The following is a 23,650-nucleotide window of genomic DNA, read 5'->3' as shown; positions in this document are numbered from 1 at the left end:
GGCCTTCTCCACTGTCGCGGATTACCGTCTCATCTGCTGTGTTTACCTTCGACGGGAGGCGCAGCAGTGTCGACTGTGAACACCTGATTCAGATTTGGATGATGAACAATGTTCTCACCTGCAACAAACCAAACCAAACACGAGGATTATTATTATTATTATTATTATTGTTGCCCGGGGCGGCATCACGGGCATCGGCAAAAAAAAATAAAATAAAAATTGCTTGTATTCATGCTGCCCCGACGTCATGCCAGCGTATATTGGGAATGGCATAGGCACTGATCGGTTTTCTATCGCCCATTTGCTGGGAGTAAGGGCGCGCCTGCTGCTTGGGAGGAGGGAGGAGAGGGCGGGGCGGCGGGGGATTCTCTGGCTGGCTGGAGCAGCATCCAATAACCAACTCGCAAAATAAAAACAAACCAACAAACACGAAAACACCAGACATTATGATACAGACTTATAATTTGCACCGATGTTTTTTCGAAATTCTGTCCGCGAAAAGTGAGCGCGAGAGCCCTCGGTGCGCCTGCTCGCTGCTGAAGTCAAAGTAAAACTTTATTGTCAACTCCGCTACAGTACAGAATATAGAGACGAGACGACGAGGCTCCAGTTACAGCAGTGCAAGTAAACAAACAATATATATAAGAAGAGTAAGAAAATAAATATGCACTTTAGGACTCGGGATAAAGGGATCAATAACAATTTAAAATTTATATTTTACAGTTTGATGATTTAAAGTCTCACACACAGCCCGTCGAAAGGGGAGGGGCCCTGCTGCTTCCAAATAGAGCACATTTCATTCATAATGATGTAAATCCAAGCCCATTATGTATTCATGATTTGAATCCTGGGTTGTGTGAAATCCCAGAAATAAACCTTAGACAAAGTGAATCTGTGAACTAAGGTGTAGGTGTGCTAGGTTATGTTGTGGTGATCCTCGATGTGGGGGATTTGTGTTCATACTGGAGTGCAAAATTAAAACCAATGGAAGATGGATAAGAAAAGTTCAAATCCATCAGGTGCTCAGTTTAGAAAAAATAGAAAAGAAGAGGAGGAGAAGATGCAGGTAAGCAAATGTGTCATTGGATAATGGCAGGTCATCCTGAAACAATCAGAATCAGAATACTTTATTAATGCCTAAAGAAATTATGTGGGTTACAGTTGCTCCAAGAAGAAATGGTTAAAATAGCAACAGTAACAGACTAAACTCCAAACTGTTAGGTGTGGCTGTGTGCAGGCAGGAATAGGACCCAAGGTGCAGACTCCGGAGACAGACGTGAACTCAAAAAAGGCTTTAATTTAATACTCAAAATATAACAAAACTAAAAAAAACTCAAAACAAACTTAAACTAGAGAAATGACAGAACACACAGCTAAGAAAACAGTAGATCGCGACACAGAGAAACACTGGGCTTAAATACACAGAGGGAGCAATCAGGGAATGGGTAACAGGAGGGAAACACAGCTGGGGCAAATCAGGCCTAACGAGACAAGAGGAAGCAAAACCCGACACATTAACATCAGACATGGACTTTCAAAGTAAAACAGGAAACACATAACACAGACTGAACAAAGACACAGACTCATATGCAGGCACTACAAAGGGAACAGACGTGTGAACAGGGCAGACAAACACTGACTGAACAAGGGGATATAGGAACTTAAGATACACATAGACGCGAACTAGACAAGGGGATGCAGGTGATAGGGGAGACAGAGCAACTAAAGAAGACAGAGACATAAGCCATAAGACAGAACTCAAAGAAACCAAAAACTAGACAGTATAAATAATATCGTAAACTCAAAAACCCTGGGTCAACGACCCAGGCATCCTAACACAAACAATACATTATGTTACAGATTTTAATATTAATTAGTCATTGTCAATTGTTGATTTGTTCTGTTCTCATTGTATGACAAATTATGATGGCTGTTTGGTAGCCGTTTGCATACTATGCCTCTCTCTCTCTCTTCATATGTGTGTGTGTATGTTTCTCTGGTGAAATTCAGTATGGTTCCGACACCAATTTTATGTCAATGGACAATCCTTAATGTGTGTGTGTGTGTGTGTGTGTGTGTGTGTGTGTGAGAGAGAGAGAGAGAGAGAGAGAGTGGTGGTGGGGGAGGGGAGGGGGCGCCAGAGGGTGTGTTCACCCAGGGCGCCAAACAGGCTAGGGCCGCCACTGATTGCAATGTGTGCCAAATCTGAAGCATGTCTTGCATTTTAGTGTCGTTTAACTGACTCGTGACTATTGCGGGGTTTTTTTGTTTGTTTTTTTTAATCTGCTTTATGAATTTATGAATTATGCAGATTTTTACAATTATTGAACGCATCTTTGTGTGGTACGGAAACATTGTCCTTGCCCTTCGCTTCTCCGTGCAGTCCACTCCGGGTTTTCCCCCTTCAGTTCAGGCAGGTTGCGCTGAGCGGCGCAGTTTCTACTGTACAAATTCACGAACATCCACGCTCCCACCACCGCCTCGTCTTTAACTCATCCACATCTTCTACAGATCTACCAATCGCCATCGCGGGACTTTGTTTGTTGATCATGTTCCAAAATGTGATTATATGATGATGCCGTAGCCTCCTGTTGTTTCTGTCATTTTTTACGGGTTAACCTGGAGTTACCGGGGAGTTGTTACATGACAGCAGGTCTCACAGGGCGTTTTTAACGCACTGACCTTTGACTGGCAGCGAATGACAAATCAAAGGTCGGTGTCTGTGAGCAGAGCGCAAAGCGCATCACCACCTCGGCACAAGACGGCGCTCCCGGGAGGATGGTAGAAGGCGCTCAGAAAGGTAAAGTCATCCGCTGGATTTTCTATTCGCACTCTTTGATTGAGTTTATGAGAATTACAATTTATCGTCTCGGGCTCTGCCTCAAAGCAGGAAGAGAAGCGGAGAGCATCACGATCCGTGTGTGGATGTTACATAATATCTACCTCCGGAGATTGTGGCCACTTCCCTGACAGTTCATCCCTGCTCGGTGGACAGATTTCGCTTCCAAGGAGAAATGTTTCCTCCCAGTTAGCATAAGAGAAGGATTGATTAGAGTTAAACAAATTAAAATACACTTGTTTCTGTGCAGTTGGCCTATATTTTGCAAGATGCGCTCACGATTAGGATGAATGACATCATTTGGGTTATTTCTGTCAGGGGCAACGATTTTTCCCTCCCCCCTTTGCATATAAGACATCGTGTCCCTTCTGCAAGAAAATCACAGCTATTGTTACTTTGCTCGTAGTGGCATCGACCTGAGGTGACTGGCTCACGTCACGAGGACTGGCACTTTTCTTTTTTAGTAGTATTTAGATTTTTCTATTGGCAGGTGATTTCGACCATAACTGCATTTCAGGAAATCAGTTAAAAGCACATCCTGTATGTCCCGTCCTCAATTCAGTCTCGCAGGACAAATTTCAAGAAACAGAGCACCGATGTTAAATAATGCTGTAGGAGGAAAGGGTGCTATGTATTTTCCATCACATGCACCATATTTATCACCGAGGGCTCGCTCTTGTTGAGAGGAAGGCTCCTCTGTTTTGATCCAATAGCGTACCTTTACATCACCAAACGTCATGCACACCACGTGAGCGGATTACAGGACTTGGCGTGGATTGATGTTTAACCACTGCTTCACCTTTCGCACCAGGATGTTATAGTCACCCCTCAGGATTTAGAGGACTTGTTTAATGCAAACAGGCGTAAATGGTTTCATTATGGCTCAGTATAAATTGTATGCACAAGGGCTTTAAGGCTTTTTATGGTTAAGTGAAGAGAAAGTCAGATAAACAGGCAGCATCATTCTGTAGATTTTCATGACAGTGCTGATGAAAGCTACAGCAATGCACACTCCAGCAGCGACAATATTTACTCAGACATGTAAGAACTGATGCAACAGCGGCTCAGCAGTTGATTCAGGTCTGCTACCTGATTTATCAGCAGAGTCGTGCAGCTGATGCAGCAGATTCCTGGATTCTGCTTTAACTGTTATAGGGATAATGATTAATCTTCAAACTACCTTTGAGGGTAATGGTAAAACCATTATAAACTGTGATACAGCTTCTTTTCACGTTACAGCAGTTGCCATATAGCAGTACAGTGGAAATAGAAATGAATTCCCAGAAGGTCATAATAGCGGCTTCTCCCATGTCATTTAAAATTTAATGGAAAACAATATAAGAGGTGTATGGTGGTGCGGTGGTTAGCACTGTCACGTCACAGCAAAAAGGTTGGCCCATGTATTCAATAGATGAGCTACTGTAGCTCACTTTAGTGTCAGAGTACTCAGTGCATCACAGTTTGTTGCGTAAGGGGCTGCATAGCTGCAGACCAATCAGGGTACCCATGCTGACCCCTGTACGTCACTGTACAATGGACACAGAACTGGACCACAGAGAAATGGAAGAAAGTGGTCTGGTCTTATGAATCATATTTTCTATTACATCATGTAGATGGCTGGGTTTGTGCTTGCTGCTTACCTGGGGAACACCTGGCACCAGGATGCACTATGGGAAGAAGGCCTTCCCACAAAGTAAAAAATATCTCAGGAATGGTTTGAGGAGTTTGAGGTGTTGAGTTGGCCTCCAAATTCCCCAGATCTCAATCCAGTCGAGCATCTTTGGGATGTGCTGGACAAACAAGTTCAATCAATGGAAGCCCCTTGTCACAACTTATTGTGTGAATGGGTGGATGACTGGATATGTAAAGCGCTTTGGGGTCCTTAGGGACTAGTAAAGCGCTATATAAATACAGGCCATTTACCATTTACCATTTATTGGGCTTAAAGGATCTGTTGCTAACATCTGGGAGCCAGATACCACACCTTCAGCGGTCTAGTGGAGTCAACGGGTCAGGGCTGTTTTGGCAGGAAAGGGGGACCAACATACTATTAGGGAGGTGGTCATAATTTTTTGCCTAATTGTAACCTTGACATTAAAACCAAATTTAGAGTCTGAAAAATGCCTTCAAAATCGTGGGAACGGACATTTAGTCCCCATGTTGGTCCCCACAAATATAGTAGCATGTCATTTGTCTGTCCTCACAAAGGTGTCTAAACATGTACACACACACACACACACACACACACACACACACACACACACACACACACACACACACACATAATCAGTTTAAAATTTGAATTTAAGTGAGTTTTTTTTAAAAAAAGCCAGAAAACTCTTTTACAGATTATATTATATATTATAAAATACAGATCTGAATACAGAACAGACAAAAAGACAAACACAACGAGATGAATTAAAGCACATTACATGCTACAAATATGTATTTAAGTTCATGTGTAATGACAAAGCAAAGAGCTCATACTGCACCTGCTTGCTGTGTGCTCAACATGCAGGGCATCACTGGCTAAATACTGGAAGGCACGGTTCGGAACTAGACTGGAAGCTCCTTTGCAACAATGCAGGAGCAGCACGTTGCATCCGGTTATGGCCGGGGTATCATTCTTCCCTTTTGGACATTCCGTTCCCGCTGCGCTTTGAGCTCCCGTCTGTTTTCCTAAAAGGGTTTCCCAGGCTCATGTCCTCTTTTCAGAACCATGCATGGTTTTTGTTGCCAGGGGACAAGGCCTAGGAAGGAAGCATGCCATCACTGGTCAGTGCTTTGTCCTACACAGACTTGGGGTCATAACACAAAAATGAAACGGACAAATTTGGAGCTAAGAGACAAATCTGCCTAATTTTAATGGCTATTAAAATCCAAGTTGGTCCAAAAAAAGAAAAAATGAAAAAAGAAAAGAAAATCTTTATGAGGAAGAGTTTCCTTTTTGTGGCAAAGCATGGCACTATTGTGCCCCTGCTCTTATTCATTCTGACAGAGCCAGGAGTCCCTGTTCATTTTTAGTGCAGGAGTCAAATGAAAACTGTTCTCAGTTACGGTCCCAGACTTCTAATCTGGACCTTATTTACACAAACAAAAGCGGCTCTAAATAAATTCAGGTGTTCAATTGCAACACTGGGAGCATTATCATTTAAATCAATAATTCATCTACACACACACCTCAGACCATTCAAATCTCTGCCTCTACTATGCACATGTCATTGCAAGCACGATTCATCATTTGATTGTGGAAATCCAACAGTTTTGTACCCTTCATCACTTAAAAAATGAACTGATTTACTGGGAGAAAAGAAGCCACTGTTCAAATCATCTGTTGATTATGTGAGTCCATTTTAAGTCCATATTTTGCTGTCTTATTGTAAATTTTAATACCTTTGGGTTCTTTATTAGTTTTGACCAAAACAAGTCACTTAAAGACATGGACTCTGTTATACCGTGACATGCATTTTGAACTATTTTGGGACATTTAATATGATTTAATCCAGCATAAACACTGGAAGTAAGTGCAGTTCTTTACAATTGTCCTAATATTTTGCATTAATGATATAACAAGTGAAAGATTTGGGATATTACTTACCAGATTTAAACGAATGCTTCTAGTCTCAACCAGCCTATTAGAGAGTGTGAGTGCAGCTTTAACGCAGGACGACTGTGAGTGAGTTGGGGTGGATTTCCCTTGTACTCAGTCGGGGACTACAGCAGTAGCACAATCGTCGTAGTAGAATGCGCTGCTGAGAAAAGGAGGACGCAATAGAGGAGAGAGAGAGAGGGAGAGAGAAAGAGAGAGAGAGACCACCCGGTTTTCTATCACAAACAGAGGAGAGCGGCCACCCTCTCATCCCCGGACATGTGGTGCACCCAGCAGCAGCAGCAGAGGAGGAGGCACTAGCAGCAGTAGCAGCTCGGGCAGCAGCGGCGGTGACGGCGTCGCTTTCTACGTCTTCTGGGGTTCTTTTGTGTTTAATTTCCCTTCTTTTGTTTCCTTTGGGTATGAGCTTGCTGGGGGCCTACAAGAAAAAGAGCAGTTACGATGGATATGAATCTTTGCAGCTGGTCGATAGCGGAGGGGATAGCTTCAGCATCGGCAGAGGGAGCAGCGGCGGCACACTTGGAGGCTCCATAGCGGCCACCCTCGGACCGAAGGCGGGCCCGCTGAGAGAGGAGGACTGCAGTACCATGGACAGCTCAGGTAAGAGCCCCTACCGCCTCCGGCTGCTTTACGAATGGCGTTTGGAGCCTTCGTGGACGCGGAAAGGGCTTTAATGAAGGTGTTTTGACTTTACTGAGTGTTACCGCGGCCTGTAATTGTCTTGGTAGCAGTGGACAACATAATGGCTAACATAAGTGAAAGTAGCCTACAGAGGAATCCTAAAATCCCAGACCCCACCTAAGAGACTGTACTGAGCTGCTACTGTAAAATAGATGTAAACATATATGTCATATATGAATTTGTAAATACGCCTCACTCTTCTTGCATGACCTATCTGTCCCTATCAACTTCAAACAGGCTTCTATAGATGCAGATGTTTACTGTATCCAAAAATGTGTTCTGAATTTTTTAAACACTTATCAAATTTTTTCTATTAAAATTACGGGAAAAGTCTATGCAAAGTAATTTTATTGCTATATTTGGGTGCTATCTGCTACGTAGACCATATTTCATGGTTTATTTACTTTGCACATGGGCTTTAAGACCAAAATTCTACCGCAACTGTAGCGGAAATATCATATGTCAACAGTTAAGAGGATAAATCTTGTTTAGTTTGGGGCGGTAGAAGCACAAATCCTCTCTGTTTAGGTTTTAATCTGGTAGTTGTTGATGGCAGATTATAAGCCCCACATATCTGATCTATAAGAAAAACAAAAACCCCGTGGATGTTAGTACTCCAATCCACCAAAGTGCTGTAATTTAATCCAGCTGTTTCAATTCATTGGTTTTGACAGATTCAGTTTTTTGTTTAAAAATAAGTCCTATAGGGTGGTATAGTTTTGGGATAGTTTCTGTTGCCTGTGCTCCTTCCATACTTACTATTCCTAAAATAGCAGACTCCATGATAAGAGCCAAATACCTGGCTCATGATACAAATATAAATTTTTGTCACATGCCAGACATTTGGCTCTTTCCATGCACTCTGCCACTTTTAATAATAGCAAAGCATTAGCATAACATCCTATGGACCTCTATATAGAGTCATGTGATGAATGTGAATATGAATGCTGATCAGGCTTCCTTCTCTTATAAATGTATACAAGTAATAATTTGAACATGTCAAGTGTGAACAACCAACTCAAACTTAAAAATAATTTCCAGTTTTAAAAAATTGAAATGACGACACAGTTGTCCAAAAATATTAGCACCGCAGTTATTAATACCTATATTACAGAATAACAACAAAAATTAAAACATATGCAAAATAAATAAATAACATAAGGCTGATAGGCGTATCTAGATTGTGAGGCCTGTTTGTAGAATGTGTGTTCACCACACTGCAGTACTCTGTGGAGTCAGCCAGTCTCCAGAGATGAACATTTGTGTGAAACAAAAGAAGCTGGATGAGGAGGGGTAAGGAAAGGGGATTGTGGGTGGGGAATGGGGTGGGTGTGCGGGGGCACTCAGATGTGTCAGATGTCTGCCTGGCCAGTGTGTACAGACAACCTTTTTGATCTGCGTGTGTGTGCATGTGTGTGTCTATGTATCCATCTGTTTTTCCCCACAATGCTGGATGCGGAGGGGTAAAGGTTGGCACTCTAGGAGGAGGGAACCACATCCAAACAAGCTATTGATCTTTCTCACAAAGCCAAGGGCCCTCTGTGCTGCTGATTTCCTGTGCTCTCTTGCTCTAACTGGCCAGGCTAACCGCTGCTCTATTACCTGATAGAGCCTGTATCACAGCCTCCTCTGGTGTCTCCATTAGCAGGGTTTGTCACTGTAGTTGGCTCACTAGCCAGCAGACTCCCACATCCATCTGGTCATGGACACAGAGGCACATGGGCGAGCTACCAGACCAACAGGAAAGCAAACAGGCAGATTCTAACAGATCTGCAGGGGGATAATGACTGAAAAAAACAGAGATAGGCAAAATGTGCTGAAGCAAAGGTGAGGGTCACATTGAGGGTGTATGACTACAAGGTAACCACACTCTAATAAATATAGATAAAAACAACTTAGGAAATATATAGAAAATAAAGTAAGCCTGCACAATAAAAAATAAATAAATATAACTTGCTTAATTAAGCACTGGTATCATTTCGATTGTAATATTTCAGCAATACAATAAAACTAAAGGCCCTAATGATCTTGCTGAATACACCAATCTTTACTTTTCTTTCACCACCGCTAAATACTTTCTAAGTTATCGTGTAGCTAGCTTAGATTTTTATTGTCTAATTTAATCTAGATTGGGGTTTCTAAACTCTGTGGTCACAGGATGATTAATGGGCCATTGAAATCATGTTAAATACAATTTTTCTTCTTAAATATAGATTTCATTGCCTATTTTAATGTGAGTCCTGTGGAGTTTGGCATTTCACAGTCTGTCTGAAATGATCATATCTCCAGGCCTATGAAACAATTTGTTGTTGTAAGCAGATGCTGCTTCAGTTTAACAGTTTGAGAATCACTGCGTCAGCTTTATAAAACGTCATTTGGTGTAAAGTAGCTGATACAGCTGACACTGTGCAATTAAACTGACAAAAAGGGAACCACTTAGGATAATTAGAATATGGAAAAAATATAGACGTGTGAACAGATAAATGGTAGATCACTGGTCCAAGTTCGCTTTCCAGTTTGGTTTCAGTCTTCAGCAGGGTCCTAGTACTTTCCCCCAAAATAAGCAATTGTTTATCTTTTGAGTGAAGGGTTAAAAAAACCAACCAACATCACCTTGTAGGATCTTACTACAACACTTTCTGCCATTTACTGGGGCTAATTTATACAGAGCATGGCATAACCCCACCACAGTTTTACATCTGTTTAAATAACTCAGCTGTTTGTATTGTCATTGTATGTTTATCAAACGTGTTACATGTGACGATAAATAGTTTCTGTGGACACTGCAGTGCCCATAGAAACTCTTCCACTCTTCATTATAGCGTTGCTTCAGCTCATTGAGGTTTGTGGGCATTTGTGTATACACAGCTCTGTTAAGCTCGCTGCAGCATTTCAATCGGGTTGAGGTCTGGACTTGGACTGGCCCATCGCAACACCTTGACTCTTTTCTTTTTCAACCATTCGGTTGTAGATTTGCTGATATGTTTGGGATTGTTGCCTTAATGCAAGATCCAGTTTGGACAAGCGTTAGCTAAAGCTAAGGAGGGTGAAAAGAAAAGTGTCTGGACTTCTTGAAGTTTCTTGAAGACGTTTAACATGTCAGCTGAGGAGCTTTTTCAGTTCCAAGAGCAACTGGTGGAGAGTCCCAGATTTTTTAAGCCCTATTGGGAGTGTCCCTAAATGGTTTCCAAATTAATGGGCTGCATCCTCCCGAGGCCGCATTTGTAGACCGATTACGTCACAGCAATGCGACAAAGGCTGTCCAAATTCGTAGACTCCTCCGAATGCAGCTGACAAATGCATCCTCCTTTTCCCCGAATTTGAAGGATGGGTTGGGTGTATCCTTTGTGGCCCACTATATCCCAGAATTCATAGCGCGGCCCAGCCAATTCCAGTTTTCAACAATGGCGGCTGCTTCTAAGTTTAAATATTACTCTTATTACTCTTTCTGGGTCACAAAATAAACTTTTAACATATTTTCAGGCGAGAATGTAGCTGTGTAAACTTCATATATCTGCTTGGTTTATCAAGATATCACATATTTGCAAAAGTGCTCCGACGTTTTCGGCGACGTCTGTTACCCAACAGCTTGATAGCTAGCTGGGAGCTCGAGGGTCACTAGAGCCGGCGAGAACGGCAAACTCCCGGCACATGATGTTCAGATCACCGTGGTCTTTCGCTACTCAGATTAAATGTGATATATAAGTCACTTAGATAAACTAAAAATGTTATTGTTTGGCTTTTTTCAGTGTTTTATTTGTTCGTGAGTAAATCGGTTTGGCTGAGATTAAAGTTTATTGATTTGATTAGATAAAATAAAACTTTATTAATCGCTCGGGTGGGTTCCTCCTTGGTTTTCACACAGCTGAATAAACGTCAAACAGAAAACTGATTAAACAGAAGTGTGAGATGGTCGAGAATTTACGCCAGTGTCATGTTATATTTCAGATAGCAAGGAGCAGACAGCTGAGTTTATTAAACTCCACCGAGACAGCAGTGACGCAAATCTGAAGGCTAGACCGCCGTTTACTTCCGGCCTACCCAATCTTCTGAGGACCCTGCCCACGTAGACTGGACTTTAGTGTCCCTAAGAGGGTTAGCTGAATGTTAGCTGAAGCTAGCATTTGATGCTAGAAGAGTTTGGAATACAGACGACTTAAGGTTTGACTCAGTGCCTGCAAGGTGCTCAGGTTGTGTGGTTTCAAAACAAGCCCAGATTATCACCCCTCCACCTCCATGCTTGACAGTTGGCATGAGGTGTTTGTGCTGATATGCTGTGATTGATTTTCACCAAACGTTGTCTCGTCTGTTTGAAGGACATTGTTCCAGAAGTCTTGTGATTTGCTCAGATGCAACTTTGCCAGCATGTGCTGTGCTGCCACAGTCTTTTTAGAGAGAAGGGATATCCATCCTAACAACCTGCACTTATTCAGTCTTTTTCTAATTGTACTGTTATAAACTAACGTTTAGCATGCTAACTGAGGCCTGTAGTATCCGAGATTTAGCTCTTGTGGTTTTTGCAGTTTTCCTGAGCGTTGCACAGTCCAACCTTGGCACGTGTGTTAACACACACTTGAATGCTCCATTTCAGCAAACTGACCAAAGCTTAGAATAGAATAGAATAGAATTCAACTTTATTGTCATTGCACATGCACAGGTACAGGGCAACGAAATGCAGTTTGCATCCATCCAGAAGTGCTTTAGTGATATAGATATATTACAATATATATTAGCAATAATATAGATATGTGAGTTTACTTCTGGTTTACTTTAGGTCCTGTAAAAAGTCTTTCACAAGACTGTATGTAATGATGAAGTTTAAAACACAGATGACACAGATTAGTCGGGTTTGTTTTTAACTATCCCAAGCAGCTTTAAGGATCTGAAGGTTCAGAAGTCGTGACAATCTTTTTTAAAATTATGAATTTCAAAACTTTTGTAAAAGAATCAGTTTGCCTAATTCTCTGTCAGCTTCCTCCTACACTTAGTCAGAGCTGTAATACCAGCGTGTCATGCTTTCAGCAGCATGTAAAGGCTTGCTTGTCATTCAAGGGAGCGGAATACACTTCTGGTTAAGCTGTGTAGTAGATGATTAATCATAGACTCCTTGTCTTATCAGCAGCATCTATAATTAAGCAGATTAGCGTCGGGTTGACACTGCAGTTGTTGAAATTCAGGAAGATACAAGGCCTATGATTATGGTACCCCTGAGGTTAAGTGCAGGGTTTTTGCCTTTCGAGCTTTACTGTTGTCCCTGTGCATCTATCTGTGTCGTTAACACTATGCTGGATATTGAGGGAGTAAGGTTTGAGGCTATAGAAGGAGGGAGACATATGCTGACAGCCAACAGATCCCTCTGGACATGAATAGAACTGCCTTGTCTTTTTTCCTCTCACTTCAGTCACCTCTGTCTTCCCCTCCTGTTTCTATTGGTCAGCTTAGTGAATGTGATACTAGGCAGCTGAGGAGGGGCGATGTAGGCTATCGGACCGGCCTTCTTTAAGTGAAAAAGCTCTTTTGGATGTGACATTTCTTTATGAATGTTTGCTCATTCAGCATCACTGCTGCTTCTCCATCTGTACAGGTATCAAACATGACTGACACATACACTTAGTTCTTGATGTCAGGGTAGAGTGTAGGATCCTGGTTTTCTTAATCCTGTCAAGGTCACTGACTGGCAGATGTGTATGCCAAGGAGCTTAAAATGGGTCAAAACGTACCACTGAAATCACAGCCTTGCCTAAAAAAAGGAAAGAGGACTGTTTTAGCTTTTATTGTTCAGTGTAGACACGCCCAATGATGCAAATATTTCTGAGATAGGTGACTGGATCGATCGATCGATCGATCTATCTATCTATCTATCTATCTATCTATCTATCTATCTATCTATCTATCTATCTATCTATCTATCTATCTATCTATCTATCTATCTATCTATCTATCTATCTATCTATCTATCTATCTATCTATCTATCTATCTATCTATCTATCTATAAGACATGTTTATGCAGTTACATTGTATAAAAACTCGACTTAACACTGGTAATCTTTGCTGTTTGCAAAGTTCAATTCAATTTTTTTAGCATGGGGGAATTTTGGTGTGTCACAGGCTGCAAGAGTTTTATTTCTCAGTAAAAATAAATCCCTGTCATGCACATCATGCCTCAGCAGTCAGAGACCAAAAGTCTAATTTTGGAACTTAGTGAAGAATCGCTGCAAATACATCATGCATGTGGCGAAGGAGTCTCTGTCGAAGGAGTTTGAAGCAGCTGCTGTATGTGGTTGTATATCAAACTTTGCACGCAGCTTTTCTCCTAGACGTTGTTTGTAATGTCTTTGCGTCTTTCCAAGCTCCTAAAATAAGGATGGAGTTGATGCTTTCAAGCTTCTGATCCAATTGCAAAGAAAACATTTAGCAAAATGTCAAGTTTTGACATTTTGATAACATAGCAAAAGTATGTGGGTAGATGTTTCAGATAAAAGTGAAATTTTTTGTTTGGCTTCTGATTTTGACAACCTCTGAGCTTGGCCTGACAGTCTGACATGCTGGTTGGCTGACATGAAAGGCACGGCAGCCAACCAGCATGAAAACAAATATGTCCTTGCATAGCCCATTAGCTATTTCTATGAGCTATTCCTGTCATATTCCATTTTCAGAGTTAGAAACATCCCACAAACTACTAACTAGTGGTACAGTAGTTTCTCGTTATAATGAACCATCTGTGTAACCTCAATAACCCTTTTCCCCAGTACTGTCCAGATGAAAGTCATCGATAAACCCATAACATCTTTAAGAGTGCGAATCTGACATTTCCAACTATTTAAACCAAAGAAAAACTTTGTACAGACTCAGTCTGTTTTTGCATAAGTGCACAGTGTTCCTTCTCCTGCATCACTGGGACTTTTCTTTTTGAAATAGAAGAAGAAGTTGCCTGTTAAAAATATTTTGCAATACTTCCATTAGTTTATCCAGGCCAGTGCAACACATAAACTAAGCTTTCTTTGTTTTTAATCATGGGGAAAAACCCACTTGCACATACGTGAAGATGAATTATAGATGAGGAAAACCAAAAAACAACCCTACTCTGGGCCCGATCTAAAATTTGATGCTCAGCTAGCTTAATGATCCCCACTGACCGGTTTGGTTGGGAGAAGCTCTTTTCACTCCTCACAGATCATAAACTCAAGCACTGACTGAATGCTTCTCTGTCGGCAAGTGCACATTTCTGCAGACAAGACAGGTTGTGCATGAAGCATGATGCTAGGACGAGACTTTGCCTAAAATCCGGTTGTGGGTGTTTGTCTGCGGCATCATGTTTAATGTCGGTAGATTAGTCAGCACTGCCAGATGATATAAAGTAATGACATGGTGGTTTCTATGCACAGTAGGTGAAGAGGGGAGACAGAGGAGGGAGGGTCTGAGTGACTCAGATTAAACACATGGGCCTCATCCAAAGTTAAGAATATATGCAAACACACACAGATGCGCATGAGCTGGTGTGCATTTTAATGTGTGTTTTGTCTCTTATGTCCTTCTCCATCATTCCTTCACACCTACACACATGTTTACTGAGTGTGTAGAGCAGTGACTCATGTTCATCACCAAATGAAAAACCTCTGAATTAGGGCTCGAAGGACTGTGTGTAAATCCATCATTTGCGCAAAAACGTATGATGGGACGTTTCAGCAGAAGGTTGCCCTCCTCTCACGTGTAATTTTGGACGCTTTCCCTGCGCCACAAAGGTGGGATCAGCTGCAATGACTGCCCTAAAGCAAAATGAAGTAGGAATTTGTAGGACATTAGTGACATCAGAGCTTGAAAAGCTTCTTGCTCCTTTGTTCTCAGATATGGATGCAGGCTATGGCGGAGGACTGCTGGATATGGTCAAGGGAGGAGCTGGCAAGTTCTTCAGCAACTTTAAGGACAACCTGAAAGACACGCTGAAGGACACCTCCACCAAAGTCATGCATCAAGTTGCTACGTAAGTGACCACTGCATTCATATGGTTTCATATTACAGGAATGAATACAGTTTTGCTCAAATGTTATACTAATAAGCAAAGATTATTTTTTGAGAGACTTGCGCAACAAAAGCAATGGAGACTTGGTCGGCTACTGCAACTGTAGAAGTGATGATTAAAAATAAAAAAAACTCTTACGGTAGTTGATAAAAATGTGGCTGATCTTATGTTCAAGGTTGTCGTGTTGTTTATGTCCAGACAGTGATTTTTAGCCTCACATTAACGTCTATTTCAAACTGACCTGAATATTGTCAAAGATCATCACTGTTGATGCTTTCCAGCAGTTTTCAGGTGAAGAGTTTGAGGTTTTCAATCCTGAAGGGAGCACATCCAGTGAGGAACAAAACCAGGATCGTACTTCACTGGGTCAGATGGTCAATACAGAGCTCTGCTGGAACATGGATGGACCTGAGGGCCAGTGTCTCATTCATCCGAGCATTTTTTGGCCAAACTAACCCAGACCTTGCCCAATACCTGGATCACTCACAGGAGTGATCAGCTCTCTGCAACTTTGTTCACATCCCAAAAACGAAAACAAGTTAAAGCATCGCAGAAACAAAGTCTGACCAAGAGACAAAAAGAAAAGAAAAAAAGAACAAAAACAGCCCAGAAGTGCTCAAAATGATGACCTTGAATATAAGCTCAGTCAGTGCTTCTGATTTTTACAGATACGATTTTTAGTCATTGTGATCACATCTAGTTTATCTTGAGTTTATTACCATGTGACACTGAATTAAATACACTGTGCAGTCAAACACAAGGGCCAGGGGTCAGAATTGGCCCGCCAGAGATTCCAATCAGGTCCACTGGATGGCTTTGGAAAATGTGAAGGAGGGCATAGATTTTGGACTTTTAACTTTATTTTCCTAAATTTTACAGTTTTTCTACTAACCAGGGGCCCTATTGTCATTCAAACCACACCAAAGTAATAAATAATAATCTATAATTTTTCTATAATTTTAGAAATGCTAACAGATGTCTCACATTAATTGCTGCAGCATTTCTTATATTAAATGAAATTAAATGTGTAATTCACTTCTTTACCCTGATAAAAAAGGAACCATCACTGGTTCGGCCCTCTTCAGATCAAAGTAGCCAATGTATTTGGCAAACAATTTAAAACATGTTTGACATCCCCGCTGTAGATATTTTTCTAGTGTTGTACAGCTAAAGATGAATACTGCACACAAGTCCAGCTTAAATCTGTGCTTCAGTAGTGAGCGAACTGGTTAACCGAATGCTGTTTCAGATGTTGATCACAAGCGTCTCCAACTAGCTTTAGAAGTGAAGCAGCAGAGCGGTTGGGATGGAGGGAGGAAAGAGTGAGGTTTCAGAGTCTGGCACGGCTCGGTCGTCCCAATGTGTTTGTGCACAGGCATCTGCACAGGGCGGCACAAAGAGGCCTCTGTATTATCAAACACACACACACACACACACACACACACACACACACACACACCCTACGTTGCTCCCCTCACTATTGACTCAGCAAGTCTGATTGTGAAATTTCCTCTCCAGGGTCTCTCCCTTTCTGTCGCTCACATCTTGGCAAACTCCCACTCTCCTGTCCTCTCGTTCCCCTTGTGTTTTTCGGTTGATCGACTGCCCGCTTGGCTCCACCTTTCTTCCTTTCCTCTCTGCCTCCCTCTTTGGTGTCTATTGCCCCACTTCTGGCTGCATTATTCATGGCGGTTCATTGTGCCAAATGGCCAGAGCACTGCTGATACAGAAGGATTCATTTCATTAGGAACCTGTGTGATGCGATGTGAAGTGTGTTTGTGGGGACTGTATATGCATGTGTGATAAGGGATAATGGAGGGAGGAGAAGTAGGCTAGCTCATACCTTTTGCTTTCTTAAACAGTATGCATTCAGACCACTTCCAAACAATTCTGTTTCGATTAATATATCATTATTCCAGCAAAACATTCCATATTTTCTTGTTATGTAGTCTTTTGGTTAAGTTGTTGCTTAACAGAAGATGAGTAAATAGATTTTAAGCAAATTTTGGACTTTATCTCAAATGTGACTGCCAATATTCAACCGTGTCTGCTGACATGGACAAAGTGTTAAGGCAGGTTTAAATGAGATACAAGAATGTCAACCAAGGGAAAAAAAATTCCCTTGAGCTTCCTCGGTATAACGTGACACCTCTGCTGTTAAACGGGCCTTCTTTGAATGCCCCGACAGGTCTTGATCCGTTCCTCTCTGCTTCTGTTCTCATGCGTAGTCAAGGGAAAGAGCTGCTTCTGAATTATTAAAACCAACCTGTGTTTCTTTACGTAGCTGAAGAAGAAAAATTTGCAGGGCAGGCGACTTGAAGCAACAATGTGTTTGTGTCTGTGAGAAGCGCAATGAATATGGAGCCTTGATGGCTGTGCTGGTTTTGTGAATAACACGGTGTGCTTGGTCTGCACCCAGGCTGTAACCCCCACTCCACCGACCTCCCTATCAGACACACATTAATTTGCCTTTTCCCCTCAAGTTTTCAAGCTTTGATCTGCATCTAAAATTCCAGTTTTCCCAATTTCATTATCCATGTCATTTTTCAGACACCTAAACATACAGAACACAAACTTACAGCACATCTTATCTACAAAATAAGAAACTCTGGTGAATTAAAAAAAAAAATCCCACTGTGATTTTGAAGAGTGAATGAAGATAAATCAGGCCCCGAGGATAGATGATTGCAGTGCAAACACTATGTAGCCACTTAAATTGGTTTAAGCAGACATGCTATAAAAATCCTGCTTAAACAAAATGAAGACAAGTGAATTTTAGAGAAGACCATAGGGGAAATGTAGAGAGCCCGACTCTAATATCCATCGGGATCTAACCCACTTACATTGATTTGGTTGAGACTATGTTTGTGTAGTCTTGAGAGGTTCTAATAGAGCACCTCACTTCTCATGTATTCAGCCTAAAATGTCTTATAAGCTCAGGGTGTTTACTTTCTCGGAGGAAAGCATGAACATGAAGTGCTGTACTGCTCAGAATGGGTTTAATAACATACCGGTACATCTATACACCAACCCAAGCAAGTTTACCTTTTGGGGTTTTTTTTACTGTTTTTTTTTTTTTATCACAAAATGTGAGTTATTGCATCAGAGTTAATACCAATATCAAGTTGAATAAAGTAGTGCAGCAATAAGAAAGTCACATAAAAATTAATAACTGCTAAAAATTGTTGTTTTGTCTCTCAGGTCAGATAGAAGAAAGAAAAGATCAGTGGTGACCATTAGTGATCATGTAATCCATAGAAAGATGCCAATGATGGGGGACCTGTTACAAGCCCACTACAGTAACAAAGTTTGGATGCTGTGTAAACTGTAAATATAAACAGAATGCAATCATTTGGAAATGTCATAGACCAATAGAATGTAGAAAACATAGATAAAATGTTTTGGAATGAGAAAATGTACCACTTTAAAGAAACTATTAGCTCATTTTGAATTTGACGGCAGTAACTCGTCTAAAGAAAGTTGAGACAGAACTGCGTTTACCGTTGTGTCTTCTCTTTTGTGTTCTTGGTGAAAGGTCTGGACAGCAGGCAGGCCACTTTAGCACCTGGAGTCTTCTACTATGAAACTGTGCGTTGTAATCCGGTAGATGCAGTATGTGGTTTAGCATCGTATTGCTGAAAAAGACGTTGTCTGAATGGGAGAGTATGTTGCTCTAAAGCCTGTATATACCTTTCAGCATTGAAGGTGACTGTTCAAGCAGTCGTTTCCATAGGCACTAGTGCACCAACATCCCAACAGAGATGTGGACTTTTGAACTGAGAGCTGATAGCAAGCCAGATAGTCTCTCTCCTTTTTAGTCTGAAAGATGTATCAACAATGTGTTTCATATTCACTAAACAGTTTTCCACTTCCATTTCAAACAACCTCTGACCCAGAGAAAAATCATCGGCCTGAAGAACTGATTTTCAGCCTTGTCATTTAAAGAGATTTGTCGGGGATTCTCTGAATCTTTTTGATTCGGATGTTCAGCTACTGTGTTCTGAAAAAGATCAGATAAAGTACTTTTACATCAAGGAACAATATTCTGATATGTTTCTGAAAATGTTTTACAATTAGAGACATTTTTTGCAGATTGGTAAACATCTGTCTATCTTTACTTCTCAGAAACTCTGCCTTGGTAATATGATCCTTATTACCAGCCTGTTACCAAATAACCTAATTAGTTGCAAAATGTTTCTCCAACTGTTTCTTATTAGTACCCCTTACCATTCCAGCCTTCTGTCCCCCTGTCCCAATGTTTTAGAGATCTGTTGCTGCCATCAGTACAATAGTAAAAAGTGTTTTAGTTCTCTTTCGCCTCACTTTTGTAGACATCTTTCTTCTAATTGGCTGATACTCACAAACAGGAGGTTTGAACAGAAGGTGGGTGGGGCTTCTGTGCTTACAGCCAGTACCATGTGCCTTAAGGCAGCGGTCCTCAACTCTCACGGTCCGTGAGAGTTGAGGCTTGGGTGCTACAACTCTCACAATAAATCTTCTTTTTTTTTGGTTCCGGAACTGATTTTATTTGTTGTATTTGTCCATGATACCTTAAAGGTTGTGAAAATATTGTCGGACATAAACCGGTCCATGGCGCAAAAAAGGTTGGGGATCGTTGCCTTAAGGGGCAATGTCCATAGCTGAAGCAAAATGTCTGAGCTTTAGCCAAACCTGAAGCTCAGAATGTAAAGTCCAAAACCAGTGGGTGACGTCACCAAGGCTACCTCCATGTTTAACACTGTCTATGTCTGAAACCAAGCAGTCTCAAATGTGGCTCACAGGGCTTATTTGGACACTAAATAAATGACCTCTTTATTTGAAACTCTGACTATGTTTAATTGGAACATCCCCCATTGTAACAGTATACATATGAGAGAAAACTAAGATGTGGAATGATATATTAATGGTATGAAATACTAACATCCGTACAGGGATGATAAGTTAATGAATAAGCATTATGTTATCTTAATGAGCTAGCATGATTAGTATCTTGGTAAACCACAATTTTAGAAGTGAGTCCTTCAAATTATTAGTCACACAGTTGCTAGACTGACTACCTTTAGATAAATTGCCCACTTGGTGGGAAAAAAAAGGGATTCAGTGGCAGATTAAACAAAGTCTGAGTCCAAAATCAAACCTTCTGACTATTTATGTGCAATTTACATCAAAATGTATCTAATCATTTTCCAGCAAGAGGAAATTGCACCAGTCTCGTCATTATCTTTTAACTTCCTGTCTGTTAGACATGGGCTTGTTTTTGATTGTGCGCTCTGATATCGACTGCATATCAACAGCTTTTATCAAATGTCTTTGTGTAACACAAAGGACTGACAAGACATTTTTTATAGCAGTCTGAAAAAACATCTGCTGGCATTTAGCATCTCCACAGTAATTAGATCAACGCTCCACCACAGCTGGGATCAGCTGGTCGTTACCGTTTTTAAATTGGTCTTGTCAGGTGTTGATAGTGGTGTTATTGTTATTAGCTAGTTGGGGGGTGTTCAGATTGCACATTAATACAATATTTTTTATTTTTCATACTGGAGATGCGTTTCTCTATTACACACAGTTTAGTTGGCTCATAATTGTGTACCTGTTTCCATGGTAATAGATGTATTATTCAGCATAGAAATAGGAAAAACCACACATATGTACACACAGAAGTGTTAATATCCAGCAGAAATGTCACCTTTCTGATCTCCCAGACCCGATTTACTAATAAAAGTATAATGTAAAGATAAAACTGACCTTTTTTTCCACATTAAATTGGTCAAACGTTGACTCTGCTTTTCTACTCTGGGAACAACAAACACTCTGAGATCAAAATAGAAGCTTCAATTGTGGTCCAATTACCTCATTATAGAGGACTTACATGCAATGCCCTCACTGTTGGATTTAATTAAGGTTGTTTGTCTGTTATATTGTAGTATATTAGCAGTTACATTTTTTTTTAAGGCTAAACTACACAAACGGCCTAAATCAAAGGACACATTCACGTGATATGGTACGCTTGGTTTGTTTACAGAAAAACCCATGACTCATTTAGCAGTCTAGCTGAGAAGGACTGCATTACATAACCAGGTCTAGGACTGCAGCAGGCCCATATGGCACTCCTCCATGATCACACGGAATGACGGTCCCAGCTAGGCCTAGCTTGCAGGATTTACACAGTAGGCAACAAGCCAACTCAATTTGATTCGCATTAGCCTACAAACCTGTCTTGAAAGATAAATGCAACTACAGTGAGCTGAGCCTTCCTCTGCTGCTGTCAGTTGTGAGATTTTCTTTTTGTGAGTCATTTGTCCAAAAACAAATTTTCGTCTCTCACTCTAACCCCACCCTGAGCCTTTTTGGCAGTGTTTCATTAGTACGTGTTTCCACCACTGCTGTGCTGGAGCACTAGTGGACTGCTTGTATGTGAGTGCACCACAGCTGCCCCCACAGTCGAAAAAAAAAAAAAAGGTCCATATGGCAGAGCTACATTTGGCAATGAAAGGCAGTGCTGCTCAATTTAAGAATTCACATATGGTATTTCTTTGATCCCAGGCAGTTCAGCCTAGAGTGGTGAGCCCGAACAAGATAACAGCTCTAAAGCCTGTTGAAGTTAATCACTTGGATATGCCTGTAATGCAGTTCAACCTGTGAATGACAGAAAGGTGGATCAACCTTTTTGGATGCTGGATATTCTTATACTAACTTTTTATATATGCATCATTTTGTCTTGGTAGCTAAATGCACAGAAACAGTCATTATGAATCTCTAACATTTCATATCTAAATCACAGAAATACAAAAGCAAGGTGATTTTGTAAAGCCTACTACAACTTATATTTTAAACATTTATTGAGATGCTTGTGGACAGTGGATATTGGTTTTACATATATGATGTAATAAAACGTGTTTTCAAAGATTTCTTTTTTCCTTACAGTTATACCAAAGGAGAGCTGGACATTGCCTACATAACATCACGGATCATAGGTAAATGTATTTCTAGCGAATGGGCATTGTATATACGCATGTGTGTAGATAGATGAACTTTAACAATGTTACTTGGACTGTTTTCCAGTTTTTTGATTGGGCAGCAATGTGCCCTTTAAAAGGCAAAGTCAGTCAGACATTTGTCACTCGAGGGCTTTATATCCCATGGTAGTCATGCTGGAGTGCAGAGCTACTCAGCTCACCTTTTTGCAATCCTGTACTCCACAGTGGGTAAAAAGACAGTTATGTAGAAATGAAAAGTTTTCACAGAACCCTTCTGTAGTCCTGTGAAAAACTAAGCACACTCTTACTGCTTCCATAGGAATTAAGACAGTAAGTAGCAGCCATGTACTTAATTAACTGAACATCAGCAAGTGTGAGCACCTCCGTAAAAGTGGAATTTGTGATCAGTTTGATGGTCTGGTGTGCTTTAAGACAATACCACAGTCTTCCCAGGAGCGGGGGTCATGGAAAATTCACTCCAGGTCAGACTGTACAATTCTCAGAGTTATGTTTTGGATTCTACAGGTCTCGGTTAGCATGTTAAAGACTGACACTCACTGAAAAAAACTCTTTGAATGAACATAAAAAAAAAAAATCGATTAAATTGCTTTATTTTAGTGTTATTCAATTCTGTTATTCCAATGTGTAACATACTAGAGTTGGACCAACTTAATTAATTAATGATAAATCAACTTATTTACTGGAGTTAAGTCCATCATAATTTCATTGAATTGATCCAATCCATGCAAATTATGTTAGCCCAACAAAAGTACTTAATGCTAATAGAAAGATATTTATTTACGTGGAAATCCTTTTCATGATTATTTTAAATTCGAGGAGTCAAGAAAAAGTAGGAAAGGTATGATTACAAGGTTTGATACAGAATTTTCTTTACGTTTTTGTGCTTGACAGGTAAAACCACAATAAATAGCAATGGCATACACAAGGTGTGCGCTTTTCTTCTAACCCCAGTGATTTTCTGGTGGACTGAAATCTTGCATGATCTCATGATATCGCAAATCCAGGCAACTAACCACTCTTACTTGATCGCATCATGTCATCTCAAGAAGAATTTCATGCAGGTTGTACAGGATTTAATTACATCAACCATAGAAACCTTAAAGAATAGTGGTGAATTAGGTAAAAGTATTCTAGAGTCACGTGTGAGGCCATCTCTGACATTTAATGCTTGGTTGAAATTGGGTCATACAACAGAAACAGCAATGTTCCTACGTACACAAGCAAATCCACAAAATTATGGCTGAAATGTTATTGCTGCTAAAGGAGGTTCTACAAGCTGCTGAATTATAGGCTGTGCTTAGTTTTGAACGAGACTGTTTAGAGTTCTGTTAAAATGTTCTCTGTCATGACTGAGTTTGTCTTAATTGCACTGTACATGTGAACATGGCAGCACGGTGGCACGGTGGTTAGCACTGTTGCCGCACAGCAAGAAGGTCCTGAGTTCAATTCCAACATCAGGCCGGGGTCTTTCTGTGCGGAGTTTGCATGTTCTCCCCGT

At 40.8% G+C, this 23,650-nt stretch overlaps 1 protein-coding gene across 4 annotated transcripts in view; it reads left to right on the top strand.

The window, feature by feature from the left end:
- The first annotated feature begins 2,253 nt into the window (after positions 1-2,253).
- dnajc6 (DnaJ (Hsp40) homolog, subfamily C, member 6) overlaps positions 2,254-23,650 on the top strand; it is a 37,835-nt gene continuing 16,438 nt past the window's right edge. For 2 of the 4 annotated variants that reach the window (XM_082511896.1, XM_082511895.1), the window contains exons 1-3: positions 6,529-7,049; positions 14,977-15,112; positions 22,079-22,128. In XM_082511896.1, coding sequence (XP_082368022.1) covers positions 6,851-7,049; positions 14,977-15,112; positions 22,079-22,128 — 385 coding nt within the window. In that variant the 5' untranslated portion in view covers positions 6,529-6,850. Of the gene's footprint in view, positions 2,801-6,528; positions 7,050-14,976; positions 15,113-22,078; positions 22,129-23,650 lie in introns of those variants that run through there. The other 2 variants (XM_082511898.1, XM_082511897.1) reach the window with 2 other exon arrangements.

This window comes from Aulonocara stuartgranti (genome assembly GCF_965226115.1).
Source record: "Aulonocara stuartgranti genome assembly, chromosome: 17".
Taxonomy (NCBI): Eukaryota; Metazoa; Chordata; class Actinopteri; order Cichliformes; family Cichlidae; genus Aulonocara; species Aulonocara stuartgranti.
This window is presented reverse-complemented; position numbering and strand designations above follow the sequence as displayed.